The 24,568-nt window shown below is 39.9% G+C and overlaps 1 protein-coding gene across 20 annotated transcripts in view; it reads left to right on the top strand.

Annotated features, from left to right (window-relative positions):
* Positions 1 to 24,568, top strand: part of NRXN3 (neurexin 3) — a 706,103-nt gene that overhangs the window by 71,530 nt on the left and 610,005 nt on the right. For 18 of the 20 annotated variants that reach the window (XR_010028287.1, XR_010028288.1, XM_063160199.1 and 15 more), the window contains 2 exons: positions 7,826 to 8,029; positions 15,581 to 15,607. Coding sequence is in view for 18 of the 20 variants with exons in the window: in XM_063160199.1 (XP_063016269.1) it covers positions 7,826 to 8,029; positions 15,581 to 15,607 (231 nt within the window). In the remaining 2 variants the exon portion in view is untranslated. The remainder of the gene's footprint in view (positions 1 to 7,825; positions 8,030 to 15,580; positions 15,608 to 24,568) is intronic. The other 2 variants (XM_063160178.1, XM_063160188.1) reach the window with 1 other exon arrangement.

The following is a 24,568-nucleotide window of genomic DNA, read 5'->3' as shown; positions in this document are numbered from 1 at the left end:
TGCCTGGGAACTGCTGCTTTATGGCTGCCTTTTCCATCAGCTGTATATTTTCATGGCCTCTTTCTTTAAGCCATGTTTGAACAAAATTCTCCAACAGTTATGAATGTAGTTTACATTACAGCCTTGCTTTTCAAAAATGGTAGACTGATGACCACAGAATAAAAGAATCATCAAGGTTGAAAGAGACCTTCAAGATCATCTAGTCTAACTGCCAACCCAGCAGCACCATAATCACCCCTAAGGCACATTCCCAGGTGCCACTTCCAGATGCTTCTTGAACACTTCCAGAGATGGTGACTCTGGAACCCTTTTCCATCTCAAATCAGTGGCAGTTTGCAGGTGTAAAGTGATGTTTGTGAAAAGGTGCAATATCCAGTGAACTCAGGGCATTCTGGCACTTGACACTGAATAATCATGGTTGAAAGAGATCTCTGGAAGTTGTTGTCCCCACCACCTGCTTCAAGGAAGACTAACTTGAAGATTGGGGTTTCTGCAGCTGTTCTGCTGAGTGTGTGGCAACCCTCATTGTGTAATTTTTTTTCTTACCATTTTCTTGATTTTCCCTTGCTACAGGTTGTGTCTGCTACCTCTTTTTTTCACTTTATGCTGAGGTAAACCAAACATTTTTGCTGTAATCTCCCTTTCTCAGTGCACATTATTCAGCAGGTAGTGATCACAGGCTTCATGTAGCTTGCATGAAGAGGACTCAAAGATGTTTGAACTAAACAGAAGTGGTGTCACTTTCTAAAGTGCCACCATTTAATGCAAACTCTCATTTTAGTATCGTGTTTCCCCATTACGCTCCTTTACATTGAGGAGCAATTTTTCTTGTACCCTCAGCCTTCTTGCCAGAGATTTCTTCCCAAATAGTTGTACACAGCTCTGTAAATGTTAGAGTGACATTTGGAGTAGATTTGAAAAGCCCATGTGTTCCTTCTTGGTTCTCCTGAGTCTCTGCCAAGCTTCAGTATGGCAATATAACCTCACTCCTCCCCTCCCAGGGCTAGCAATAACATTTACAAGCTACAGTTTCCTCTGTCTGCAAATATTTCCACTGTGGTACTCAGCACTCTTACAGCTCCTCCCTAGGCCAGTTCTTCGTGATTGCAGCCCAGAGAAAGGAGAAGCAAAGTTTATTTGCCTCTCATTATGCAGTTCAGGAATTTACTTTTTTGGTAACTCCCCACCTGACAACACCCCTTAATTAACTCATACTCTTTTGTGTGTGACACACACAGGAGCGTAGGAAGGGCGTACCAAGCCTGGCGCTGATGGAATCTGGTACATACCACTTTGCAGGGAAGACACAGGTTAACCTGGGGAGTTGGAGAGTTGATTAAATACAGAAGTTAAGCAAATCTGGAATCCAGATGACAACTGTTAGAGAGGTTTATTAATGGAGAGAGATTTGGGAGCCATGTCCCTAATATGTCTTCCCTTGGTCAGTTTAAAATTTGGGAAGTCTCCATTTGAAGATTTTGTTGTAGACAGGCAAAAATGTTGTGGGATTTTACCTTACATTGGTAGAAGCCCCACAGTTTTAACTCGTTCCTTCAGCTTTAAGGTGAAAATTCTCAGGACAGCTTTACAGGATTTTGGGAAAATATTAAAACAGAAGAGCAAGGTGTTAATTTTGAACTCAAAAAGGAAAATTGGTGATGTTCTAAAAAGAAAAATCCGAATTACTTTTGTTCATAACCAAAGTAATTTCAAAGTCTAAACTCTATGAATTAAGATTTTATTTATTTTTTTTTTGTCTGAAGGACATTATAGTACATGCACTGTGTACTTAGGGCTCTTTATTTGCCTTCTTTACCTAGTTTTTTTTATGTCTTCAATTTTGTGGATACTTAGTCAATAATATTATCTGCAGGCTTTGGTTATGTGTTTGGGAAGACTTCAAAGGGGTAGAAGGTACTGGAACAGGGAGAGACAGTGATATGTAAAGAAAATTGGTGAATAGAGTTTTTATTTTCTTCTGACTTTCTAAATAAATAAATAGATGTGGTTTGCACTTCAGATTTCTTCAGGAATTTTCAGGCCCAGAAATTAAATGTTTTAATTAATGTTATGAAATTAAATTTGCAAGGTTTTGAAAAAAATGTGTTTGTTGAAGAATATTCATCTGGATGTCATCTGCCCTATGTAAACATCTACTAGCAATTTTTGTCTATAGCAGGGGCCTTATAAGTGACAATTATTACTACTGCTCCACCAGTATTCTTGCATCCCTGAAAATGTGAGGAATGCCTTGGAGCTTGCTCTTTTATGTCTCCCATTTGCTGTTCATTTGGAACTATTTTGTGCACAATGCAGTGATAAGGATGTTTTATGTAATTACTCTAAGTGCTTGTTTGGTCTTAACTGACATATGCTATTCAAAATGGAAAACTTGAATTTAAGAAAATAGTATATACAGTAGAAAGAAGCCAGAGATGAGAAGCAGGAGTGGCTGGTTTTAGAAAATAAAAGCTAGGAGAAGCTGAGTAGAAAGGAGTTTACTTAGTCTAAAATAGAGTGAGGGAGCTGGAATAATGATACACTGAGTTTCAGGATACAAAGATCCTTTTGTAAAGCGGCCATATACCCCCTTGTGAGTGGAGAAGGAAGGTGTCATCTTAATTTGAAGCAAAGAAAAACTTAGATTGATGTTGAAAAAATATTTTGGTCTTTCAGAGAGATTAAGTACCAGCAAAACCAGTCTGATTTCTTTACTTTTCTGTATCTCTATGTGTCCAAGATTTTTACTGTTTTATTTTCATGAGTTTCCATTGGATGACAACTCATTATAATAATACTGACATCTTGTCAGTTTGAAATCTCTAAAGCAGAATAGCTTTCTTCTTACTAGCACAGTAAACCCTATCATTGTCTAAATATTAGTGATATTTATTGTTTGCATGGTATTTTGCTAGACTAATAAATAGCATTCTTATTTCTAATGCAATGCTTCAGTTTAGGAAGGTTTTAAACGATGGTTTTGTGTTTTCTGTTATTTTTCCTCTCAGTGCTAGTGAATTACCTTTACGTCCCTTCAAATTGCTTTCCTGTTTGGTGGGCTAAGTTTAAGGTGAAGTCTGATGACAGTGAGATGGGAAACATCCAGGGAAAATTCAATTTACTGCAGAAGGTGTCATAGCACATTTAGAAGACATGGACTTTTCTTATGGGTCAATGAGAAGCAGTCCCAGAGCACAGTACCACCCGGCACCCCCAGCCCTGCCGGGCCACTGGGGCTCCCCCCTGCTCCTGGCCCAGCAGCCCATGGCCCACCCCACCCAGTGATGCTGTGACACAACAGTCCCCAGGCCCCACTGAGTGCTGGCCCTGGGTGTGCCAAGCCTGGCCCTGCCTGGCAATCACCCTGAACCCTGGCCAGCAGATTGACTTCCTGGCCGGAGCATGGACCTGCCTCATCACCATGAGTTCCCTGGCTCTTGGCTGGAGCTGGCTCTCGTCTGTCCCTCTCACCTTCCTGTGTGTGTGGGACAGCCCCGGGCAGCAAGGGCCTGGCACAGGGAACCCCACAGCTTCTGACACCCATCCTGCTGGATGATGCGCAAGGTCCTAACTGCTGGTGAGCACTTAAAGTTCCCATCTTATCTTTTCCACCAAAACAGGAGCATTTTCTCCTGGGTTGTCATCAGATTCAGTCTGAGTGATTACATTTGGGCTTCCCAAATTACTTGTCAGGCTTCTTTTGTTGAAACTCATCTGTATGGAATCCACTCAGTCAGGAAAGAAGATTTATTGCTCTTTTTATAAAAAAAAAATTGTTTTTGTTTTGTTTTAAAGTATAATTTTGGTTTTAAGAAAATCTATTTTTTATTTGGTGCCATGTGTCTGCTAGTGGATATGTGAGGGCAGGAGGTGAGCTGTGCAATCAATGCCTGCAGGAAAGCGTCTGGTTTGTGAATACAAAAGTTAGACACTTTAGGGCTATTTGAATTCACAAGTATGTGGAAATCTTTGGTCTAAGCATTTTGGTCTTGTAAATGTAGCTGGGGAAAATGTCCTGTGCCCTGAAGTCCTCTCACTGGGGACTTCAACTCTCATGAAGTGTGGATATTTTAATTATTTTTGCACTGTCACCTTTCTGAAAATTTCAGTAAAAAACTACACTGTATTGTAGTCTGGGAGGCATAGGAAAAAAGGCCACAGGGAAGAAGAGGAGACTACAGAAAAACTAAAAGGGAGGAGAAAGAAAAGAGGTGAAGAATGGAGATTAATACAGGAGAGTGGTTTGAAAGCAGGAGAAAAAGCATGAAGAGGTCTTGAATAATTTTCTGTCTGTATGCTAAGAATATGCCTGTTCCATCTCCCTAGGAGGTTTATGCAGAGCCTTGTGTGGAAGCAGCAATGAATTGCTCCTTTGGATGCTAAGTGTAAAATTAAAACTGGCAGGGTCTGAGAGCACAAGACTGGGAATCTAATTGCTCCTAATAACATACTGATTTTCACAGATTTCTGGCATTGTGTCAGAGCAGTTTTGAACCAGCACCTGGTTTCTTCCTCTTCCCATCTCCAAGCTAATGGCAATGGAGCTTCTGGCGCGGGGATCACAAATAAATGCCACTCAATGTTTTTGTCTCTACAAATCTGTGGGGGTCTCAAACATGATTTCACATATTGCTCCTATGCATCCAATATAATAGCTACCCTAAAAGTAAAAGGGTGGCAGAAATGTGCATGTATTTTAAACTTGGATAACTGTGCTGCTGCCTGTATTTATGGTGCTGAACAAAGCATTACAGTCCCATTGCTGCAGGTGGCTGAGGACACTTGAATGGATGCCTGCATTCAGGCAGACCTTGCCAGCACAGGTGTCTGGGAGGCTGAGGTCATGCACTTGTTGCCAGGTTGCATTCAACCCTGAGCAGATTTGCTGTATGTGCTGCTCAACTGTAACATGCTTTTCTCAAGCTTTGGGGACTGACTGTCAGGAAAAGGAAATAGGTTTTACTTGTAAGACTGCTACTAGGCAATACCCTTCTCTGAAGGGGTGTTTTCATAGCTGGAGGGAATGTTCTGCTTGCAAGATGTGCTGATAAGCTCTCAGATACTGCAGACTGAAGGTTTGCAAAGTGAGAATGAAATGTCATTTTTGGAATACATCAAGTGTATAGGGCACACACAAGAACAGAACATTGTCTCCTGGGGTTGTGTGAAGCCTGTTTCAACTGTTTCAAGATATTTAATTTTATCTGCTTAATTGTTAAGAGGTTTCATCACATTGTGTTTGTAGCAGACTGGCTGGAGAAGGGACAGTAATACCTGATTTAGGCTGCTGTGGGATGTCAGCTATCTAGACTTTTATGTCATCTTCAGCAATTTTGAGTATTCTTCAGGTCCTCCTTACATAAGTATAATAGTAAGAGTTGGGATTTCTAGTCTAAGAACAGTAATTGTCTGGCAATGGGATCAGTAAAGCTGAAAGATGCGAGTTCTTACTGAAGGGAAGAGACTCATTATTACCATGCTTTTGGTTTGTTCTCGTCACTGCAGAAAACTCATATTTGCAAAGCACCTAATGCATGGCACTGTGGAGATGGAAGCAGCAGAGCTGGGACACTTGTGTCAGCTACTCCCACTCGTAGTCCCCATATCTTCCAACCCCCTTCTCTCAGCTATTCATGTGTCAGGGCCAGCAACTGTTTCATGCAAGGCACATCTGAGCTGAAGGCGTCAAAAGAGCCATTTCATGCCTGACTGCATTTTCTAATACAATCTGCAGAGAGAGAGAGGAAAGAGAGCAAGAAAGGTTTGTGTGTACATAGACATTGCCTTTGAGTGTATGTATAATATACAGTACATTTAGTTCCAGCTTGCAGCTGTGGGTGGCAAGTGAGCGCTGCAGACGTGAGGGGGAAGAGAATTGCACTTTGAAAAGAAGAAAGTATTCTTCCACCTTGGAAAAGAAGCTTTCTTTCCTTCTCTGTTTCTTGGCCAAGTGAAGATGTGGGACCCCAGGGGAGCACTGGCAGCTGGTTCCAGAGATGTGTGTAATGTAATGGCTGAGTGGGTGATGTGTGTAGAAAGCTTTCTCTGTACAGATCATGACAGTGTGTGGTGAGTGCAGCTAAGAAAACTGATGAGTAGGGATGTTGTTCATCTTAGTGGTGCACCCAAACATCCACCCAAACATATTAAGAAAAGTTTTCTTAATAAGTTTGAATGTCCTGTGACTGCAGATGGGCTGCATACCAGCTTATTAATATGGTGGGTTTCTGCACCAGCACAACTTAGTGATTCCCTCTAAATGTTTTTGAATCATATACAGGTCTTCTCTGTCACTTTATCAGCTTAATAGTTATATATTTATTTATCACCTCATTTGTATATTTATTGCATTGCATTAACAGTTCTGTTACTGGCCATTTTGGAGCTTGCCATGGGTATTTTATGGCATGGACATTTGGCTGTTCCTCAGTTTCCCACCCATTTACCCTACTGTAGCATCTGACATTTAGACATTGAGAGGATGTAAGGTTTGTCTCTGCCAAGATTGCTGTTTCCTGATGGAAGTTCTGCTCTCACTGGCTGGGAAAAATGGGACTAAGGAAAACATGAGGAGAACATCTGCATTCCAAATACATGTTTTCCAGTTGGTTAAATTAGATGGGCTGGGTGGTGGGGTGGTGGTGCCTGGAGAGAATCCCAGTCAACCATTTGAGAAAGCTCCAGCTGAACTGAACTGGATGAGGCACTGGTATGAGAGCTTTAGAGCAATCCATCCATGTTTCTAGGAAGCTGAACCACTCTATTTTTTTTTCTTTTAAACTCTGGGATTTTGATATGTAGTTTTATGGTAGAAGCCCTACATGGAGCAATGTCTACAGCTCTGCCTTTGATAGGGGTTGGCTGTGGGGAATAGAAATGCTCTGATTCATGTATTAATGTAGATTAGTAAAGTTTGCAGATGAAAATGCTTTTGCGCATATTCCGTGAAGAAACAATGACTGCTGTGCTGTAGTGCTTGCTGCAGTTCTAACACAAGGCTTTAATTCTACCCCTTAGAGGAGAATATCACTTTCTGCAGTCAAGACCCTGAACAAATAGAGAATACTAAATTTAACTCTTTTCCTCAGCTGAAATTCCAATTTTCTTTGACATCTTCAGAGATGATAGAAAAATATAACTTCTTTCTTCACTCCTTTCCCCTCCTACTGGCTTTCATTGTGCCTCTATCTTCTAACTTTTCCTGCATTTGAATGGCACTTGCAATGGAGTTTGGTTTGTTCCTTTCTTCATTTGCATTGGTTGTGTCAGCAGAGCTCTACCAACACTGGTTGTTATTAAGTAGTGGAAAAATATAAAATCAAATAATGGAACAAATCTGATTTAGGAAAGACCTATTAGGAAATTCACTTTATACAGTTGTTTGTCTTTAAACTGATATGAATGAAATTAAGTTCCTCTCTAAATAAACAACAGCAAGAGTACCAGAAATTAGAACTCTAGTTGCTGTAGTCATTACTGCTAGTCCTGGGAAGGCTGGACTTCAGTGCACTGAAGGAGATGTGCAAAACGAAGGCTTTGCTAGCTTATAATCACAAAGGGACTCTGTCCTAACATGCTTGACCATATATGTGTCCATAGGTACTGCTGTCAGCCATTGCAGTGAACACCATATCTTTCTTTGCTGTTCATATTTGCCTGGCAGGGTTTCTGGGTGCAGTTAAATGTTGCATTTTTCCCCAGTTACATACCTTTCTGGGGCAAGTGCTATGGATTCTGTAAACACAGTGCTCTGTGGTAAATGTGAGGGCTCTTCAGAGGTGTAACTTCTTCTCATTTTCTGCAATTGTTTGCTGATTCCTTGCAGAGGCCTCTATCTTGAGCTATGATGGCAGCATGTACATGAAGATCATCATGCCAATGGTCATGCACACAGAAGCAGAGGACGTGTCCTTCCGTTTCATGTCCCAGCGTGCCTACGGGCTGTTGATGGCGACCACGTCCCGGGACTCTGCTGACACTCTGCGCCTCGAGCTGGATGGAGGCCGGGTGAAACTCATGGTCAACTTAGGTATCGTATGAACACCTCCCACTGCCCTCCTCACTATTAATTTGGGCTTGTGATTAGTGTTTTCTAAAAAATTATTTCATTTATTTTCTGTTGGTTTGATTGGATTGTATTGATTTCTAAAATAACTGCTGAAACTTTTATAATTATAGTCTCTTGCGGAGAGAAATTCTGCTCTGCATTGCTGCATGAAGATTTGCTGTCAGTTCTTTGTTAATGGACAGTGTTGTTTTTTTAAGTCTTTAAGTTTTTAAGTTTCCTTTCTTGGTCTGGGACTGGTGAGCTCTGTGTGAAACATGCTACTTGGTCCATCTTTTGATCACTTACATCCCTCATTCACCCAGCATCACTCAAAACAGTCAAAGACAAACATGGAAAGGAAGAAAAATTGATATGTTGGCAGGCAGAAGTCCTGTGAACCCCCTGCCCTTTGCATAATTTGTCAGCATTTGATATAGCTTGCTATATTTTATACATCTAATAGAAAAAGGCTGGTCTTATTGCTGTGTCTTTATAAAAAAGAAATTAACAACAATAAAAGTGCATCCCCCTCATCCCAAAGGGCTGTGTTCTGTCTCCTTAGAGTTACACTTTCCCAGAAAATAATTTAAAAAGACAATTAGAAACAAGTCCAACAATAACAACAATACAAGAACAATTGGGAGTGAATGTGCTATTAGATTAGCCAAAATTAGTTTCCTTGCCATTCTTTATGTATGCTACAGAATGACAGATTTTTAAAGAATGTAAATACATGAATTGAAGCTTTCTTTCACTTTTCAGTGATGCAGCTTGTTGCTTCATGTGAAGTCAGGAATATAAACAAGAAGACATCCTGACTCAAAGAGGCAAAACTAACATAATAATGCATAATCTTATACCTCTTAATGTGTAGGTTATTTTATATGAAGGGTCATATATGGTCTGTGAAAACTTCTGTCAGCTTTTAAAGTTCTAAGGCCCATTAGAACAAGTTTTGCATTTTTTGAGCTAGTGGTATCACCACATTCAGAGCCCTGCTGTGGCTACCAGGAGCAAACCATGTAGCAGCTTTGTTTGTACAATATGTTGTCCTCTGGAAACTAGCTTGCTTTTTAAATTTTTATCTAGTAGTTTTTCTTTTGCCTTTGAAATTGTGATCCAGACCCTATTATTTACTTTTTGAATAAGAAAGTGAAGATGATGCATCAAACAAGTTCATATTTCTTAAAAGAAAAGTGCCCACCTAAAAGTCTATACAATCTATTGCCTTGTAGTAAATAAAAGCTAAACACCAACCAGAAAAACCCCCATATATTTGCATATTTGCTCTACTTAGCTTGACTGAAGAAGCATAAAGCACTATTGAGTCCATAGCTGCATCAGAGCACTTGCTGTGCTATCCAGACTGGCCTATAGGACAGATGGATAGATGAACCTCAGCTGTGTCAGTAACTCTTCAAATAAAGAGAAACAGACTCTGATGGTAGCCATCTCTGCCTATATTAACTCTAACGGAAGGAAAATTTCATAGATTTGCACGGTTTCTCTGGAGAGCAGCTCAGAAAAACTGCTGTTGAGCCTCTTTACATGTGCAATGAGAATCTTCTACAAAACTCCAGAGCATTTGTCTATCTATATGTGTTTGCATTTTCTTCTGATCTAATTGGTTGCTAATAATCAAGAAAAATAAGATTCTATTTTCCCTGTTTAATTTCTTGAGAATTATGGCTATTTTTTTTTCTCAGAAAATAAGATTAATCACTGAAAGATTGGTAGTGGCATGCTTCTGTTGGAGAAGTGATGGGGCAACTGAGTATCTGCCTAACTCTACAATATGCTCCTGTAGCCCAGTTCTTTTACTTTTCAAGCCCTAGTTCCTCTACTTGTCAAAAGGAGAATTCTTTGCACCCTGAAGATGTGAGTATGCTTGGTGCTGACTAGCTATGTCCTAGTATTTTAGTAAGGATTGCTTTTATCAGCTTTGATATTCCCACATGAAAAGTACTACAGCATGAAAATTGCCAGACTTCATAAAAAACTGTCACTTTTTCTTCTGAGAAAGATACCATTGTTTGATTCTGTTAGATCTTCTTAAAAACGAATGAGAATTAGGGGAATTTGCTCATTTTGGGTGTTTGCAGCCTCCTAGACTTAGACCCCGAATAGTGGATATGAGGAGGGGATATTTATATCACCCTGAAGATACTTATTTTTTAAAGTTTATTTTTTCCTTTCCAGTTTTCATTATATCATGCTGGCATTTTCCCTCAGGACCTGTCAACATTTTAAGTCTTATTGGCATTGGTCACTTTTGGCACTCACTGGGATTTGTTATGCCACCACTTAGCCTAGAGGTGGACTGTTCAACTCTGTCTGGCTCCTAAAATACGTGGCTAAAGATTTGACAGATGGTCTACACATGTTGGGAAAAGATGTGTTGTTGACAGCCTAATGCAGGGACAAATCTTTAAACAAACCCCTGTGTAAACTAAAGGCTGATTCTGTGTAGTAGCAGGGACTGAAGCAATGTGTATGCCACATTTTGCCAGCTTTTCAGCTGTAAAGTTTTGTGAGGTTGAATCTTCCCTGAAGTGACTATAGGCTGGATCAGTGGAAACCTGTCAGCACTCTCCTTTGTCTAACTCAACAGCGGGGTGGTGTAGAATTTTTGAACACAGACTGAGCTTCACCTCTCCTTTATTCAGATTTATAAAACTGTCAGAAAATGTCCTTGAAACAGGACTTTCCTTCTGCCACAACAGCAGTTACCTTGCTGTTGAAGAACAGAATTTGAGGAAGAATCACCTTACCAGAGCCATTAATTTCCAGTTGTTTACTCTAAGTCACAATAACTCTATACGGAGACTGCTCATAGCCCAAATGTCACAAACAAGAACTAAATCTTTACCTGACTTTGCCAAAATCTCCTTACCAGTGAGAAACAGTCATCAGCACCACCTCTGAAGATCTGAGTGTGCTTGGTGCTGACTAGCTGTATATCAATATCCCCTGAGCATCTAACCCATGATAGATATGTGTGAAAAAGGACTGTTTTGAGGGGTGCATTATTTAATTGTGCTTTTCTTATGTCATTTAATACTACTACTAAGAGCTTTCTCTTTCTTCTCTTTTGTGATCTATTCCATTTGATTACTTATTATCATTTGTGTCTTTATTAAGGTCTTCCCTACTTTTTTTCTTTCTTTCTTTTCCTTTTTTTTTTTTTTTTTTTTTTTTTTTTGGTTGACTCTTCTGTGTGTTTCAGTTGTAAAGCTTTCCCATACCCATCAGCCATGGTAAATCAAAAGATGGTATTCGACCCTTCAAAGGCCTGAAGCCTGCGGCCCGCACGGCAAACAGCCCTGAGAACAGAGCATACGGAGCAGCCTGCAGGGGCTGGCATATCCCTCTCACCCCTCCAACCAGGGTCCAAACCAGCCACGAGAGAGAGATGCAGTGGGCATGGGCAGCTGGGGGCTTGCTCTGGAACGTGGGAGGGAAAGGAAGAGCAGCAATGAATGATTCTCTAAGGAAGGGGGCAAGGAAGTTGCTTCAGACTTTCCAGTGGAGGTGCCTGAGAAATTGCAAATTTTCATGTTGACAGTAGTCACATGAGTTGACTCAGTAATTTGAGTTTTTTGTTGTGTGAAGATTAGAAATCCAAATGTGATACATATCTCAGTTGAGAAGGATTTTAAAGAAATGGGTCTGGAGTGGAAGGAGAGAGAGAGATATTAGGCAAATCATAGCTTGGAACATGCTTGGGAATTATTTTTGATGGTGAGATGATGTGCAGAAAGGGAAAGAAATGGCTGGTCCGATAGGGAGATCCATGTTCACATTTTTCCTCCCATTTACAAGTGGCAGGGTTATAATGTTATACTGACTTTTATTAAAGACTGTTTTAGGGTTTTTTTTCTTCCTGGCCTGGCATATCTTCAGGTCACTGGTGACAAGGATAAGTATTTCCTTCCGCCTCTCATTTAAGGAGGTATAATCTCTCTCTGACCTCTCTTTTCCTAAGATAAATCCTGAAGGTGCCAGAGCCACATTTGCCCATCCAAAAGGGAAAGTTTCTTTTGTCATTTCTACATAAAAATACTGCAAATAGGAGATAGGCAAGGAGCCTTAATATAATGTAGGGTAAGTGTGCACAGGACTTTATCTGGTTTTCCCATGGGAAATAAACTCAGTGTGAGCTTAGAAGAAGTTGTGCCCTGATTATCTTTTTTGTCCTATTCTTGCCCTAAAGTACTCTTCCACAACCACATATGGCTGGCTGCTCATCCAAAGGAAAAACCATTTTGTCCTCACACAGTAAAGGTAACTTTCTTTTTTTTATTCAAGGATTAAACAGCCTGAAGCCTTAGCACCATCAAGTAAATATTACTATTTTCAGACAAAATGATAAAAATGGTAAGATTTCAGATCTCTGTTTGCTGCTAAAGATACCTCCATTCAAACAATGGATCCTTTGTGTTAGCTAACTGCAGCCAAGTTATTTAACCTTTTTAAAGGAGAATGTCTCTGGCCCATTTTTCAGGTGATGTGCTCTGGAAAACCTTTCATCTGAGCACTAAGAAACTTCTGGTGTACATTAGTGAATTATTGAAATTAATTCAGAAGGTCTTCCCAGCTAATCCTGCTCCCCATGCAGTAACAGACTCTATTTTCACTTGCCTACTACCCACCACATTCCTCATCCAATTGCTGAACTGGCAGGTAACTGGATTTACAGCTGTTCAGGCATACTCATCTCCAAAACTTATCTCAGAAGTAAATACTGGTAACAGGGCTGAGTGGCCCAGATGATGATTACCAGAAGTCTTATTGCCCTGGTTCTGTGCAGGAGGAATCCCAAGGAGTTTTAAAAATTATTCCCGAATTAGCCAGATGCTGCTGTTCAGAGCACAAACACCAAACTACACCTGCCTCCTCACTTCCAGGAAAAACCTCTGCTTTGGATTTGTACTGTTTTACTAGTTTAGAGGAACATTAGGGTTTTCTTCCTTATCAAAAACTCATTTAAGAAAGAGAGAACAACTTCACGTGTTAATAGTTGGAAAATTTTTGGACTGCTTTGGGCAAGGCTCAAAATTAAGGCAACAAAAAACCCCTATGCACGTTCTTGGATGGTGGTGCTGGGGTAACAGTGCAAGCAGATACCTTTTCTTAGCTGCCCTGCAGGATCCACACCAACCCAGTGAAATGAAACCTGCATGGGGAGCTGCTTCCTTTGGAGTGCACCTGGGTGTTTCTGTCTGGCTCCCAATTGCGTGGCATTGCAGACTTTGTGCTCACAGTCTGGAGATGCAGTATTGCCATGTCAGGGCACTTCTCAGGGCAGTCCTGGACTCTCATCCTTTGAAATAGGAATCTTGCAGCCAAGATAAGGGTTAAAGTGGTTTTCAGTTTGAAACGTCTTGAATAGTGTTTCAGCCTGAGGGCAAGCCCTAGGACAAATAGTTTTTTGGTATCACTAAAAAAAACCAAAAAAATCTCTGCAGACATCAATAGCTCAAGAGTGATTTTAGTCTCTTTGATGAATGTTACTGAGGACCAGCCATGTATGTTTCCCTTTCCAGCACACTTGTTCTTTAGTCTGTAAGAAATTCCCATGTTCCAGCTATAGCAACTCCCTTGACCTCACTTGCCTGTGGTGAGACTTGGATGTCTCTCTTGCTGTCACTCTCCATCAGGTCAGAGAGGGAAGTTCCCCTGCATGTACTTCAGAGCTCCCTTTACCCCACCCAACTCCTGTAAGGGATATGGCCACCACTGTATGGTGATCGTAGCAGTTGCTCCAGGGCTGTTTGCTCCCACTTTTCTGTTGCGGTTGACGACACATGACAAACCTAATCGCACAAAACCAAACCCAGATTTTCTCAGGAGAAGTTCTGCTTGAAAACAGACTCTCTCTGGCTATGTTACTTGTGATTGGTATGTCCCTGCTTATTGCAACTCTTTATTTATTATTTATAGACTTTTGTTCTTTCCCCTCCCTCATTTTTTAAGAACCGAGTTTAGCTACTGAAATAATTTTCCTACATCTGTCTGAGCAAACATAAAATTGGTCCAGTTAAGAATTGCATTATATTTCTCAGCCATTCTATATAATCTCCCTTGCTGGGCCATATCTCTGTAATAAATACAACCATTCCTGGTGATCAAAGCTCTAGTTGTGCAGACAACACGTCCACTGCATTGTGTTATTACTCACAGCCTTGATTTCCTGCAAGAAGGCCAGCATAGCCCAGGACATGTAATAGCACTGATATGAAAGGTCTTGCCATGTTAGACATCACAGCAGTGGATGTTCACAAGGCTGTAAATAGGCATTTATAAATGAAAGATCCTCTTGTGGATCACATCCTGAGATATGCTGAGCATTAGTGTGTTAAAAGAGAGAAGCAATGCTCAGAAGCCCTCTAGCTCAGGCTCTCCTACCTCAACTTGCTTTCTTTGTGAGACTCCTCTGTTACCATTTATCAGATTCCACAAGCATAACTCCATTTTTCTCTCCTTGTACCTCTCTTTGTCCCTCCATTGCCTGTGACCTCTGAACGAAGCAGGGCAGCAAAGGTTCCCAGGTCTGCCATTTCAGTGCCCGTTTCATCTTCTCCCTGAACGTTACGAACACCCCACTCAGCCTTGGCGTTCAGGCAGCAAGATGAGCCTGGGCTCTGAGGAGCTGGCAGGGCTGGGGACCTTTGAAAGACTTCCCCATTCTCCCTGCCAAGCCCGACAAAAAGTATTCCCAACCTCCAGAAGTAGCTGAAATCTGGGCTGGGCGTTCGTGCGGTTAGCTGTTTGCAAGTGGCCATTTTATGATAGGACACAACTGGCGGTATGTTAACCCTTTCCTCACCTGAGCAGACGGCGTCAAATGTGTCTGTGCACATATTAAGAAGTGTTTTGGGCCGGCTTTGGGGGAATTAGAAGAGGGTCTGTCTTTGGGAGAGCTGGAAAGGGTTAAATATTGCACCAAAAAATCTCATAGGCTGATTTTACAGGTATTCTCTGTTGACAGATGGTGTATTTATGCAATAACAATACAAATTAATTTAAAAGAAACCAAGTGTAAAGGTTCACTTCGAGCTTCAAGCTTCTTAGAGAAATTGCTAAAGGTTTCTAAAAAGCAAAATGACACTTGAGTATGACTTGTGTCTTGAGGGAGACTTTAATGCCTTAATTATAACTTTTTAAATTGTAATTCATATCAAGTCATGGTCTGGAGTGGAAGATTCTCTTAGATTTGTAGGTTTCTATAAAAAGAAAAGAACTTTCTGTAGCAACATGTGGCTATGTATGTATATTGGTATATTTCTCTATACATATATGTATATATATATGTGTGTGTATATATATATATTTATGTAACAGATATTTACATTGAATATACTGTACATATACACCCACTCCTGAACTTGTACAGACTGTGTATAAGTATAAAATGGCCACATCTCTTTGCGTGTGTCTGTCCCCGGAAGGGTGGACTGATTGTTTTTGGATGTCTGCAGCTGTTACCTTGAAGGATGCAATTTCATCTTTCATTTATTTTTCCCCATCTAGACTGTATCAGGATAAACTGTAACGCCAGTAAGTTTTCCCTCAAGTTTCATTTTGTTCTCTTTCTATATATATTAAAATAACTTTATTTTCTTTGCTGTTTTATAAGCTGTTTTTCTTTTATTTTTTTCTTTTTTTTCTTTTCTTTAAAAGAATCTTTTGAAATTGAAGGGATTGGGTGGGATATGAAGCTGGAGAGGGAGGAGGGAAGACTTTAAGGTGATTGTATGTGGAAAATTTTGTATTAGGTTTCTCCAAGGAGGAGATGAGCTGTTATTTCATAGCTTTGCAGAAGAGCACCTCAGGAACCTGATGAGCTGGTATTATATTTCACTGGTAACCTGTTGTCTTTATGAAAACTTTAAGGAACAACGTAAGAATAACAACAGGTACTGTATGCACTTCTCCACTACAAAAAGGCAGGCGTGTTTAAAAACAGAGAAAACAAGCTTCAAACTCTTGCTTTATTACAGACTGGTGACAACTTAACGGGATATTTATTCAATTTTTTTTTTAATTTGGGTATAGAATAAAGAAAACTTAGATTTTACATTTAGAGTATATTATATATACTTAATATATATATATATGTATATATATGGCATTTGCAATTCTTAGGTTTCTGTAAGAAATTCCATCTGAACCTCTGGGTCACCTAAAATTCCTTTCAATATATAGAAGTAGGGAGGAAGGATTATAAAACTTCTGTGAAAAATAATAGTGAAATATCATATCCATTTCTAGACTGACTGAGCAAGCCAAATCTTTTCTGTTCTACTTCAAAGAGCTGATCAAACTTGATGTAGGCCTCAAAGTAAAAAGCACTCCCCAAACACTGGAGCTGTTTAGCTCTCAAGTGTGCTTTGAGCTTATCTTAACTTGTTACCAGCTTCTTGAATGTCCTCTGTGTTAGTTTTTATGTAGAAGTATTTATGAAGGGCAAATGCCAGCTGATGGAGACCATACTTTGCACAAAAGTGTGAGCAAGTAGTTTTTTGGACTTGGGAAGTGGTCCCTGGGAGCCTGTAGCTGGTGAGAAGCCCTGATATGCCATAGAAGCTTGTTCATCATAATTGACTTTATTTCAACTATTAAATTGTTATCTCAGCCCATGTGTTTTACCATTTTCTGTTTTTTCTCCTTATCCTACTGATGGCAGGAGGGGTGTAAACAAGCAGCTGCACGGTGCTTAGTTATCGTATGGGATTAAACTGCTACAAGTGGGATTAGTCAGTGCATGACTCAAATCTTGAAAGGTCTTGTTGAATTCCTTTTGCTCTTCGAAGTTTTCACACTAAATTTCAAGATAGAATCTGCAATAGGAAGAAGTGTCTTGAATATGGTAGCTGAGATTGCCAGATTTTACATAGCAGTGGTGAGGACATTTACATAAAAATAGGATCTTTTACTTCATAAGAGTTCATATGCTCTTGCTGCTTAGCCATCTGTAACTCCATCAAAACACTTGCCCATAGTTCTTCTTTATGTTTGTTATTTAAGGATCCATTTCCTCTGGTACTGGACAGCAATCTAATGTCAACATCAACTTTTGATGACAGCTGCCTGTTAAAGTTTAGCTATGGAAGACTATCTTCAGGTAGGAAGTCAGCTTTGGTAGCAAGTAGCAATCGTCTGGGTTTTATGCAAATAAATAGCTAGCACTAACTGGAAGAAATATTAAAAAAAAGGAAAAAAGAGAGGAAAAAGAGAATCATATAATGAAAGCAGTGGAAAGACAGAATTCCGTGTTTTTGTTAGTTTCCCCATAAGCATCAAAACATCTTGAATCATTTTGCTGCCATGCATTTTTAATAGTTGAGCCTGTTGCATTTTTAAATACAGTCTTCCCCTGAAGGTTTAGATTTATTTCTTTATTTAAAACACATTGGATCTTCCTAATTTATTTTTTATGATGCTTTGCTGAAAACAAATGTCTCTACTCTTAGTCCCTCCAACACATTGGTTTTTTTGCTGCCTGTTGCAATAACTCAGGTCATCTGTCCTGCTTCCTAGAAGGGAACCTGCTGGGGATTGGTGAAAACTGTACCCTTCAATGAATAAAATATGGTTAGGCAGAAGCAGTCCAAATATCACTGTAAGCATTCCTGCAGGCACACTGACATTTACTTGTGCAGAGGGAGTTATCCACACACAGATATGTCTGCTGGGGTCTCTTGAAATGAGCAGAATTGTTTTAAAGTAACTTGACAAATGGGCTTCCCAACAGTTGAAGAGTTTCGTGTCGAGCAGTCGCCACTGGTAACTGAATAGAAGGGACCCAGTGAATGGTTTCAAAGGTAAACAGAGCTGTACTTTTTGGGTTTTGTAGAACATGTAGCTTAAGAGCCCGCTATTTCAAACATTGAAACTCATACTGTTTGAGAGGAGTCTTGCATATTGTCCCAGGTAAGCATTTATACTTACTCTTAATTTTCATTAAAAAGATTGAGGGCTTTTTCTCTTATGTATCTTTGGACTATTTTATATCTGGTGCAAAATATTGTTTTCCATAGTTTCATCTTACCTTCTCTCTGTGTTTCATAATTGTTGTATTTCAGCTTTTTACTGTCTCTGTACTTATTTTAATACTCATCTCACCCTTTCCTTTCACTCTTCAAGATACCTAAACTGAGCTTTTCTGTTTCTGCACATTTAGAAGACCCAACAATGCTTTTGCTCACACATATGGAGCTGTATAGTAACTCTCTTTACCTTTGAGTGAGAAATCAGCACAACCAAAAGTAGAACGAGGATCTCCAAACAAACTGTGAATAAACTGCATTGAATGATTCCTCAACATAATGCAGACATAATGGATAGCCCAATTTCGTTGGTTGGATTATTGGAGAGAATAGGTATATTAATATAAATCTCTTGGATTTTTTGCTACGTGTATTTTATTTATTTAAAATAGGATTTACTAGGAAAATGGTCCCTCTCCTGTAAACTGTTTATTGAAATGCGTTGTTCACTTTGAAGAAAGTTGGAGTTGTGACTATTTTATAGTTTGCATCATGTCTGGTGCTCTGATTTTCCTTCATTTTTTCAAAGATGTCTATTCCTTAATTTCCTTATTCTATATCCAGTGGCCCCACTTCATATCAGATTATATGTGGAGTTTTCAGCATTCTACTCAGTATTAAGTGTGGAGGGCATTGCTGTATGTGCTATAGATTTGTTAGATTTTGGAGGTATTCTCACTCTGTATTCTTTTTTGGATACTACTCTTGGTCTAGTCCTCTCTCCTCACAAGCCTTTTATGTGGTGTGTCATTATTCAGTCACATACTTTGATGCTAATACCGTGAGAGATCTGCCAAAAGTAGCTCCTTGGGACAGTGAACACTTCTGTCTCATTGCTTGTTATTTCATAATAAGGCGTTTTCTTCTCACTAAAGCTTGCCAGACAAGCCATCATCTATTTTCATGTCACTTTTGATGCCTCAAAAATTCCATATCTTCTTCTCTTACCTGCTGCTAAAAGCATAAATAAAGGGGATAAAAAAATCAGTCTAATCACTACTGCACAGTTGATTCTGTGTCTCTGCGAGACTCACATTTAACATGTTGTTTGAAATGCAATAATTTTTGACAATAATGACAACTAGAATATGTTTGGTTCTCCTGTTTCAGTTGCCATGCTTACTGTATTTAGTGCCTTATTCAGTGCAGTGTTAATGATTCATTTTATTAAGTGTCACTGTAACAGCATAAAATTTGAATCTATGATGTGTAACTTTCTGGGAGAGGTTTAAAGTTCTCTTTTTTCTCTATCATCATAAGTAAATAGGAAGCTGTGCTAACTCTAATCAAAATATTGTAAAACCAAGTGCACTTACCCGATTCCTAGTTATATTGCTGTCATTTTAATAAAATCTTAATGGTACTCTAACAAGAAAACATTCTTTTGAAAGTGAAGCAATATGATTAAACATCCACATCATATTTGTGACTGTAGTGTCTCCTAGCTCCATTTAAACATAATCAGGAAGAAATGAATACTTATGCAGCCTGAAAAGTGTCAAGTTGATAGTATGTCATATTGTAGTGGTGAAAGCAAAGCTGGTGTCTGTCTGTAGCATCTGCACAGCTCAGCTGAGAATGATTCCACTTTTGAGCAGTCTCACACTTGGGATGCTGGTCTGGCTTTGTGCTGCTGCTGCAGGAGAAAAGGGAGCAAGCCTGTCTTTAGAAGGCTTCCTCTCTCAGGGGATCCAAAGCAATCCTCCCAGATGTTTGTCAGGCAGCAAGTTAAAAATTCTGTTAGAGGAGAACCTGCTAGATCCGACAGCCCAAGAGAGGTGAGGCTACTGCTACTGTTTGCTCCAGGTCCTGCTTGTGGCCAGCTGAAGATGTGTTCTTGGCAGGCCCATTGCTAGAGCTCACATGCTTGCTCGCAGACCCGCATCCTTTCCACTCTCTGGCACCATGAACATCTGGGCCTGTTGAGCCCATGGTCTGACTCCAGTTGCAGCACTCCTAGCCTCATACACCCTCATGCACAGAGAATAAAAGGCTCTCACCCAGGAAAGACATAGAAAGGAATTTAATAAGAAGACAGGATAGGCTGTTTTGATCAGATAAAAATATTCACCAGCAACTATTTACATGCCCGGCCCTTTTTATACCCTTACCCCTGTATTTATTTTCCCACTATTGCTCTTCCCAAAATCACCTGAATTTCTCTCTTTTTGTACCTTTGGTTTCTCCCCTAAACATCCCATAGTAAGTCTGTCTGACCCCAAACTGCTTTTCCCACCATTGCATATGTCCCACCCTATGCAGCAATCCCCTTAATCCAAAAGGTGATATCAAGAGTTGATCCAGCTGTCATGTAGCGATGAGTGTCATGCTTGGGCACTGGAAAAAATGGCTGTGCTGGAACAGCCCTGGGACAGACCTGGAAAGGTTTTCATTGCTCAGGAGTCCATGATTTGTGCTCCCACCTGCTGCTGTGCCCCATGCTCCTCTGGGCTTGAGCATATGGGGCTCTGGTGGGCTGATGGCCCTGGATATAACCCAGACAGATATTATTTGTGCTCCCCCTCCTGTTGCTGTCTCTCTGAGCTCCTTTATGAATGTGGAGATGAGCTTTATTTCATAATGCAACAAATTCCTCTTCCCTGTGGCAACTACTAAAAAGTGACCTCTTTTGTCTCAGACTTTCTTGATTCAAGCCCATTCCAAGTCTCCGGTGGCAAAAATACCCTCTTGACTTAATGTTGTAGTTTAGGAATGGTATTCTTCAATTTAGTACTCCCACTGAAAAGAAAACCATGAGCTGCTCCCTTTACCCCTCCCCTTCAGTGGGAGACAAAAGGCAGAGATAAGTTAAGAACCATTTATTGGAATCATCCATGAGATAAAAAAATGAACAGCCACAATACCAATAATGACAAATGTACAAAGAAAGGATGATTTACATGCAAAATGCCCACCAAGCCTGGGACAGTGAAAACAATGGCAGACCCTCCACCCACCACGCTTTCCCCATGACCAGGAAGGAATTCTCTTTTTTCCCAAAAGAGAGAGACAGAGGGTCCCTTTCCCTGCCCTGGCAATGACATGAAATGGTATTGAATGGTATTAGGACCCTGGCCATGCCCACACAGCTCCAGGCTCCCCACCCTCATGGCTGCTGCAAAAAATTAACCCTGTCCTTAAACCAAAGCAGGACACGTTTTCCAACTCAGAGGTTGTTTGGTACCCCTACAAAGTGCAGTAGTGCTTCTGAGCTTGTTTTACAAAGATAGCAGAAGAATCCATGTAATTATCAGTTGCAGTGGAGAGGATAAGTCCCTTTTTAGGCTGGGTTCCACATGGACATCTTCCATCTGGGTGAGAGGAAACATAAAGAACATATGAGAAACTGGTCCACTTCAAGGATGTCTAGACAATATGTCTTTTGTAGATTACATTGTGTAATTAGTTGCCAGAACATCCACTTTTTTTTTTTTTTAATTCCAAGAACATTGGCACAAAACTGAAAACTCATGCCCTCTGGATCTAGGAGGAAGCGAGTATTTTATATATTATTAATTTTGTTTGCGAACAACTCAGAGAGAGCATCTCTAATGAGGCTTTAAATAGTTATAAAGAAACAAACAAAAATCGATCAGCACAAGCACTGCTTGCTATGGTGGATGCTACCTGTTCTGTAAATTTAAGGCCAAATCAGTGAGCTTTAAGGATCAGTGGATGTTGGATAAAGAGTGACTTCTCAAGAGGTAATAGTGATTGCCATTATTGGGGGCAGAATATTGGGTTTAATGAGCACAGGCTTTTCACAGTGTTCGTAATCCTCCTCATCCAGACAGTACCATGGAGATTAAGGTTTTGCTGTGGCATAATTGATTTGAGCAATCCTAAACTGCAGTTTGCTATATCACAAGGTCCCTCAATCCCAGAATATTTCTTCAGGGGCCACTGATGTAGGCTACAAACACAAGTCTGTGTTTGCTAGAATTCAGCTAAGCCTAGCTGTTTGTTAAGAGCAGTCAGCCTTCAGTTCCAGTATGCAGAGAGAGACAGGTCATCAGTATGGAGGGATGGCAATGATGAAAGCAGAGCTTGGCAGAATGTGTTCTGCATTGTTCTTACCTAAATTGCTGTGATGAGACCAAACAAGAAAGAAAACTAACCTTGGAAACTCAGCAGTTATCTGTAAGGAATCAAATGACCCACTTTTGGAAAATAGCTCATCTGGTTTACTGGCTGTCATTCCTACCCCAGCAGCTTTTCTTGATTCCTTTTGACTTTTGAAAAGGTTGTGTTTGTTGTACATTTATATATATATATAATTTTCAATTCCTTTAGCCTCTCACCCCTTCTATGGGATTATAGCTAAAAAAAAGAACACCTTTAAAGGTCAAAGCAAATTATATTAATCATCCTGTCAGTCAATAAAATAGATACCCATTACTTAATGTTAGAAATGCTAATTAAGTATTGGGATCTTGGATGCTATAACAAAGATAATGAAATATGAAAAGTTTGAGGTAGGTTTTTTAAAAAAAATATTTATTTTTATTTTATTTTTAGAGGAAAAAGACACTGTTGGTGAAGCTTGGAGTAACTGAGGAAGAAAGCTTGTGATGCTAGGTGTTGTTTAATGGTACATTGAATAACTAATTGTGGACAGCAACATTTTTCTCTTATTTGCCAGCTGTTATATTATCAGCTTCCTTTCTCATGTCTGGGGAAAACAGTCTTATTTCCTTTTTTCCTTTTCTATTGCAATATTTGCAGGATCTCAGCCAGGATGCCTGAGGGAAAAAAAAAAAGGCTTTGATAGAAAAATGTGTAAGCACTTCAATTTGTTATTTTGGCCACTTTCCTTGTATAAATTGATTTGTTTTCTTTTCAGATCAGCTGTCATCACTTGTACTTTCCTCAGTGTTTTGGTTTAACCCCTGTAGGTGGTTAAGAAGCACACAGCTGCTCTCTCACTCTCTGCCTGCCTGTGTATCGTCAACACTGTTTTGCTTTCAAATCCAAAACATGGCACCATGAGTGTTGCTCTGAAGAAAATTAACTCCCTCTCAGCCAGAGCCAGTACACTCAGAAAGAGAACATACCCTTGAAAGCTTGTGAATATTTTTATATAGAACTTAAAAAGGCAATGCTTTTGCTGCCATACAGTGAGATAGATGGCTAAAGGTAGATTGAAACAATGTCATTTATTGTGTCCAGCCATCAAGTATTTGGTAATTTCTTTTTCCATTTCACTTACTTTCTTTTTCTACACAAGGCACTACATTTGAGCAAATTTGTTGTGCGAGAGGTAGCACTAGGGAGTTGTGTAGGAGTATGAAATATATTATTTCCAGGATTAAGATGTCAGGCTATTGATTATCTTAAAATCAAATAGTGACTGCATTAGGACTTCAGTATTAGCTACTCTTTCCATGAATGGTGAGAGGGTTGATAATAGAGAACAATTGCCTTTCCACAGCTGAGAGGTTTTTTCCAGGTTTCACAATCCTCACCCATCCCACCTCTTTCAGCAGTGACTGCTACTGTCCTGCCACTGTGATCCATCACATTGCCTGTACTTTCCACTGCCAGGCTGGTTTGTCTGGCAAAGGGCACTGCTCCTAGAAAATTTCTCTCTGGGAGCAGAGAACTGCAGTTGTGCACAGGAGTAAGAAGTTCACTTAAAAAATATCCATTGATGCTTCTATGCTTAAATATTGTTTGCTAAGAAGTGAGCTGGGGAAGGTGAGCTGCAGATTTGTGGTCTCTGGAAGAAGCAGCTTAGAAATGTTCACTGTTAGTGCAGGGACCAAATGAATAATGGAGAACAAGAACCCTTTTCCTCCCAGAGAGGGCCTTGCTTGGTCAAGCTGGTGCACACTGGGGTATGATGCATATGGCAAGCTTGCATTGCTGCTGCATCTCTGGAAATGTGCTCTTAGCAAAACTTTCAGCAGTAATATTTTTTAATGTCTTGTCATCTGTTCCTTTAAAAAAAAGAAAAAAAGGTGATTCTTGAGATTTCAGGGCCAAGAAGACAGTAGTTGTCTTCTTCCTTCTTTTGTGCAAAGAGGGTACAATATTTGGAAGCCTTGATGGCAGAAGAAAGCTGACCAAGATGCCACAGATGTGTCTGATCAGTGGTGAAGATTCATTATATCATCATAAATCATTTTCTACCTAGCAGAAAATGCAATATGCTGAGCATTTTCATTCTGAATGTGAAAAGTTAGAAAGCCTGAGAGAAGTTCTCAAGTAATTTTCTCAGTAAAATTTCTTTTTCATTTGTGTCACTTCGGTTGACTGCTGTATTAAACAGTCATGTGAGCTCACTTCTTTATGGAAAATTAACTTCTTCCTTTTGGTGGATTTCCCAGTGTCCAGGCCTGACTGTGAACTGGAAATCAAATCACCAGGTAGAGTTTTAATCATCTAAGGATATTTTATTTTTTTCTTGGCTCATGAAATTTGAGTACAGAATCACCAGAAAGCTTAAAACAAAATAGAGAAGTTATTA

The sequence above is a fragment of the Melospiza melodia genome, chromosome 6 (assembly GCF_035770615.1).
Source record: "Melospiza melodia melodia isolate bMelMel2 chromosome 6, bMelMel2.pri, whole genome shotgun sequence".
NCBI classification, from domain to species: domain Eukaryota; kingdom Metazoa; phylum Chordata; class Aves; order Passeriformes; family Passerellidae; genus Melospiza; species Melospiza melodia.
Note: the sequence above shows the minus strand (reverse complement) of the source record. Positions and strands in the feature narration are given on the sequence as shown.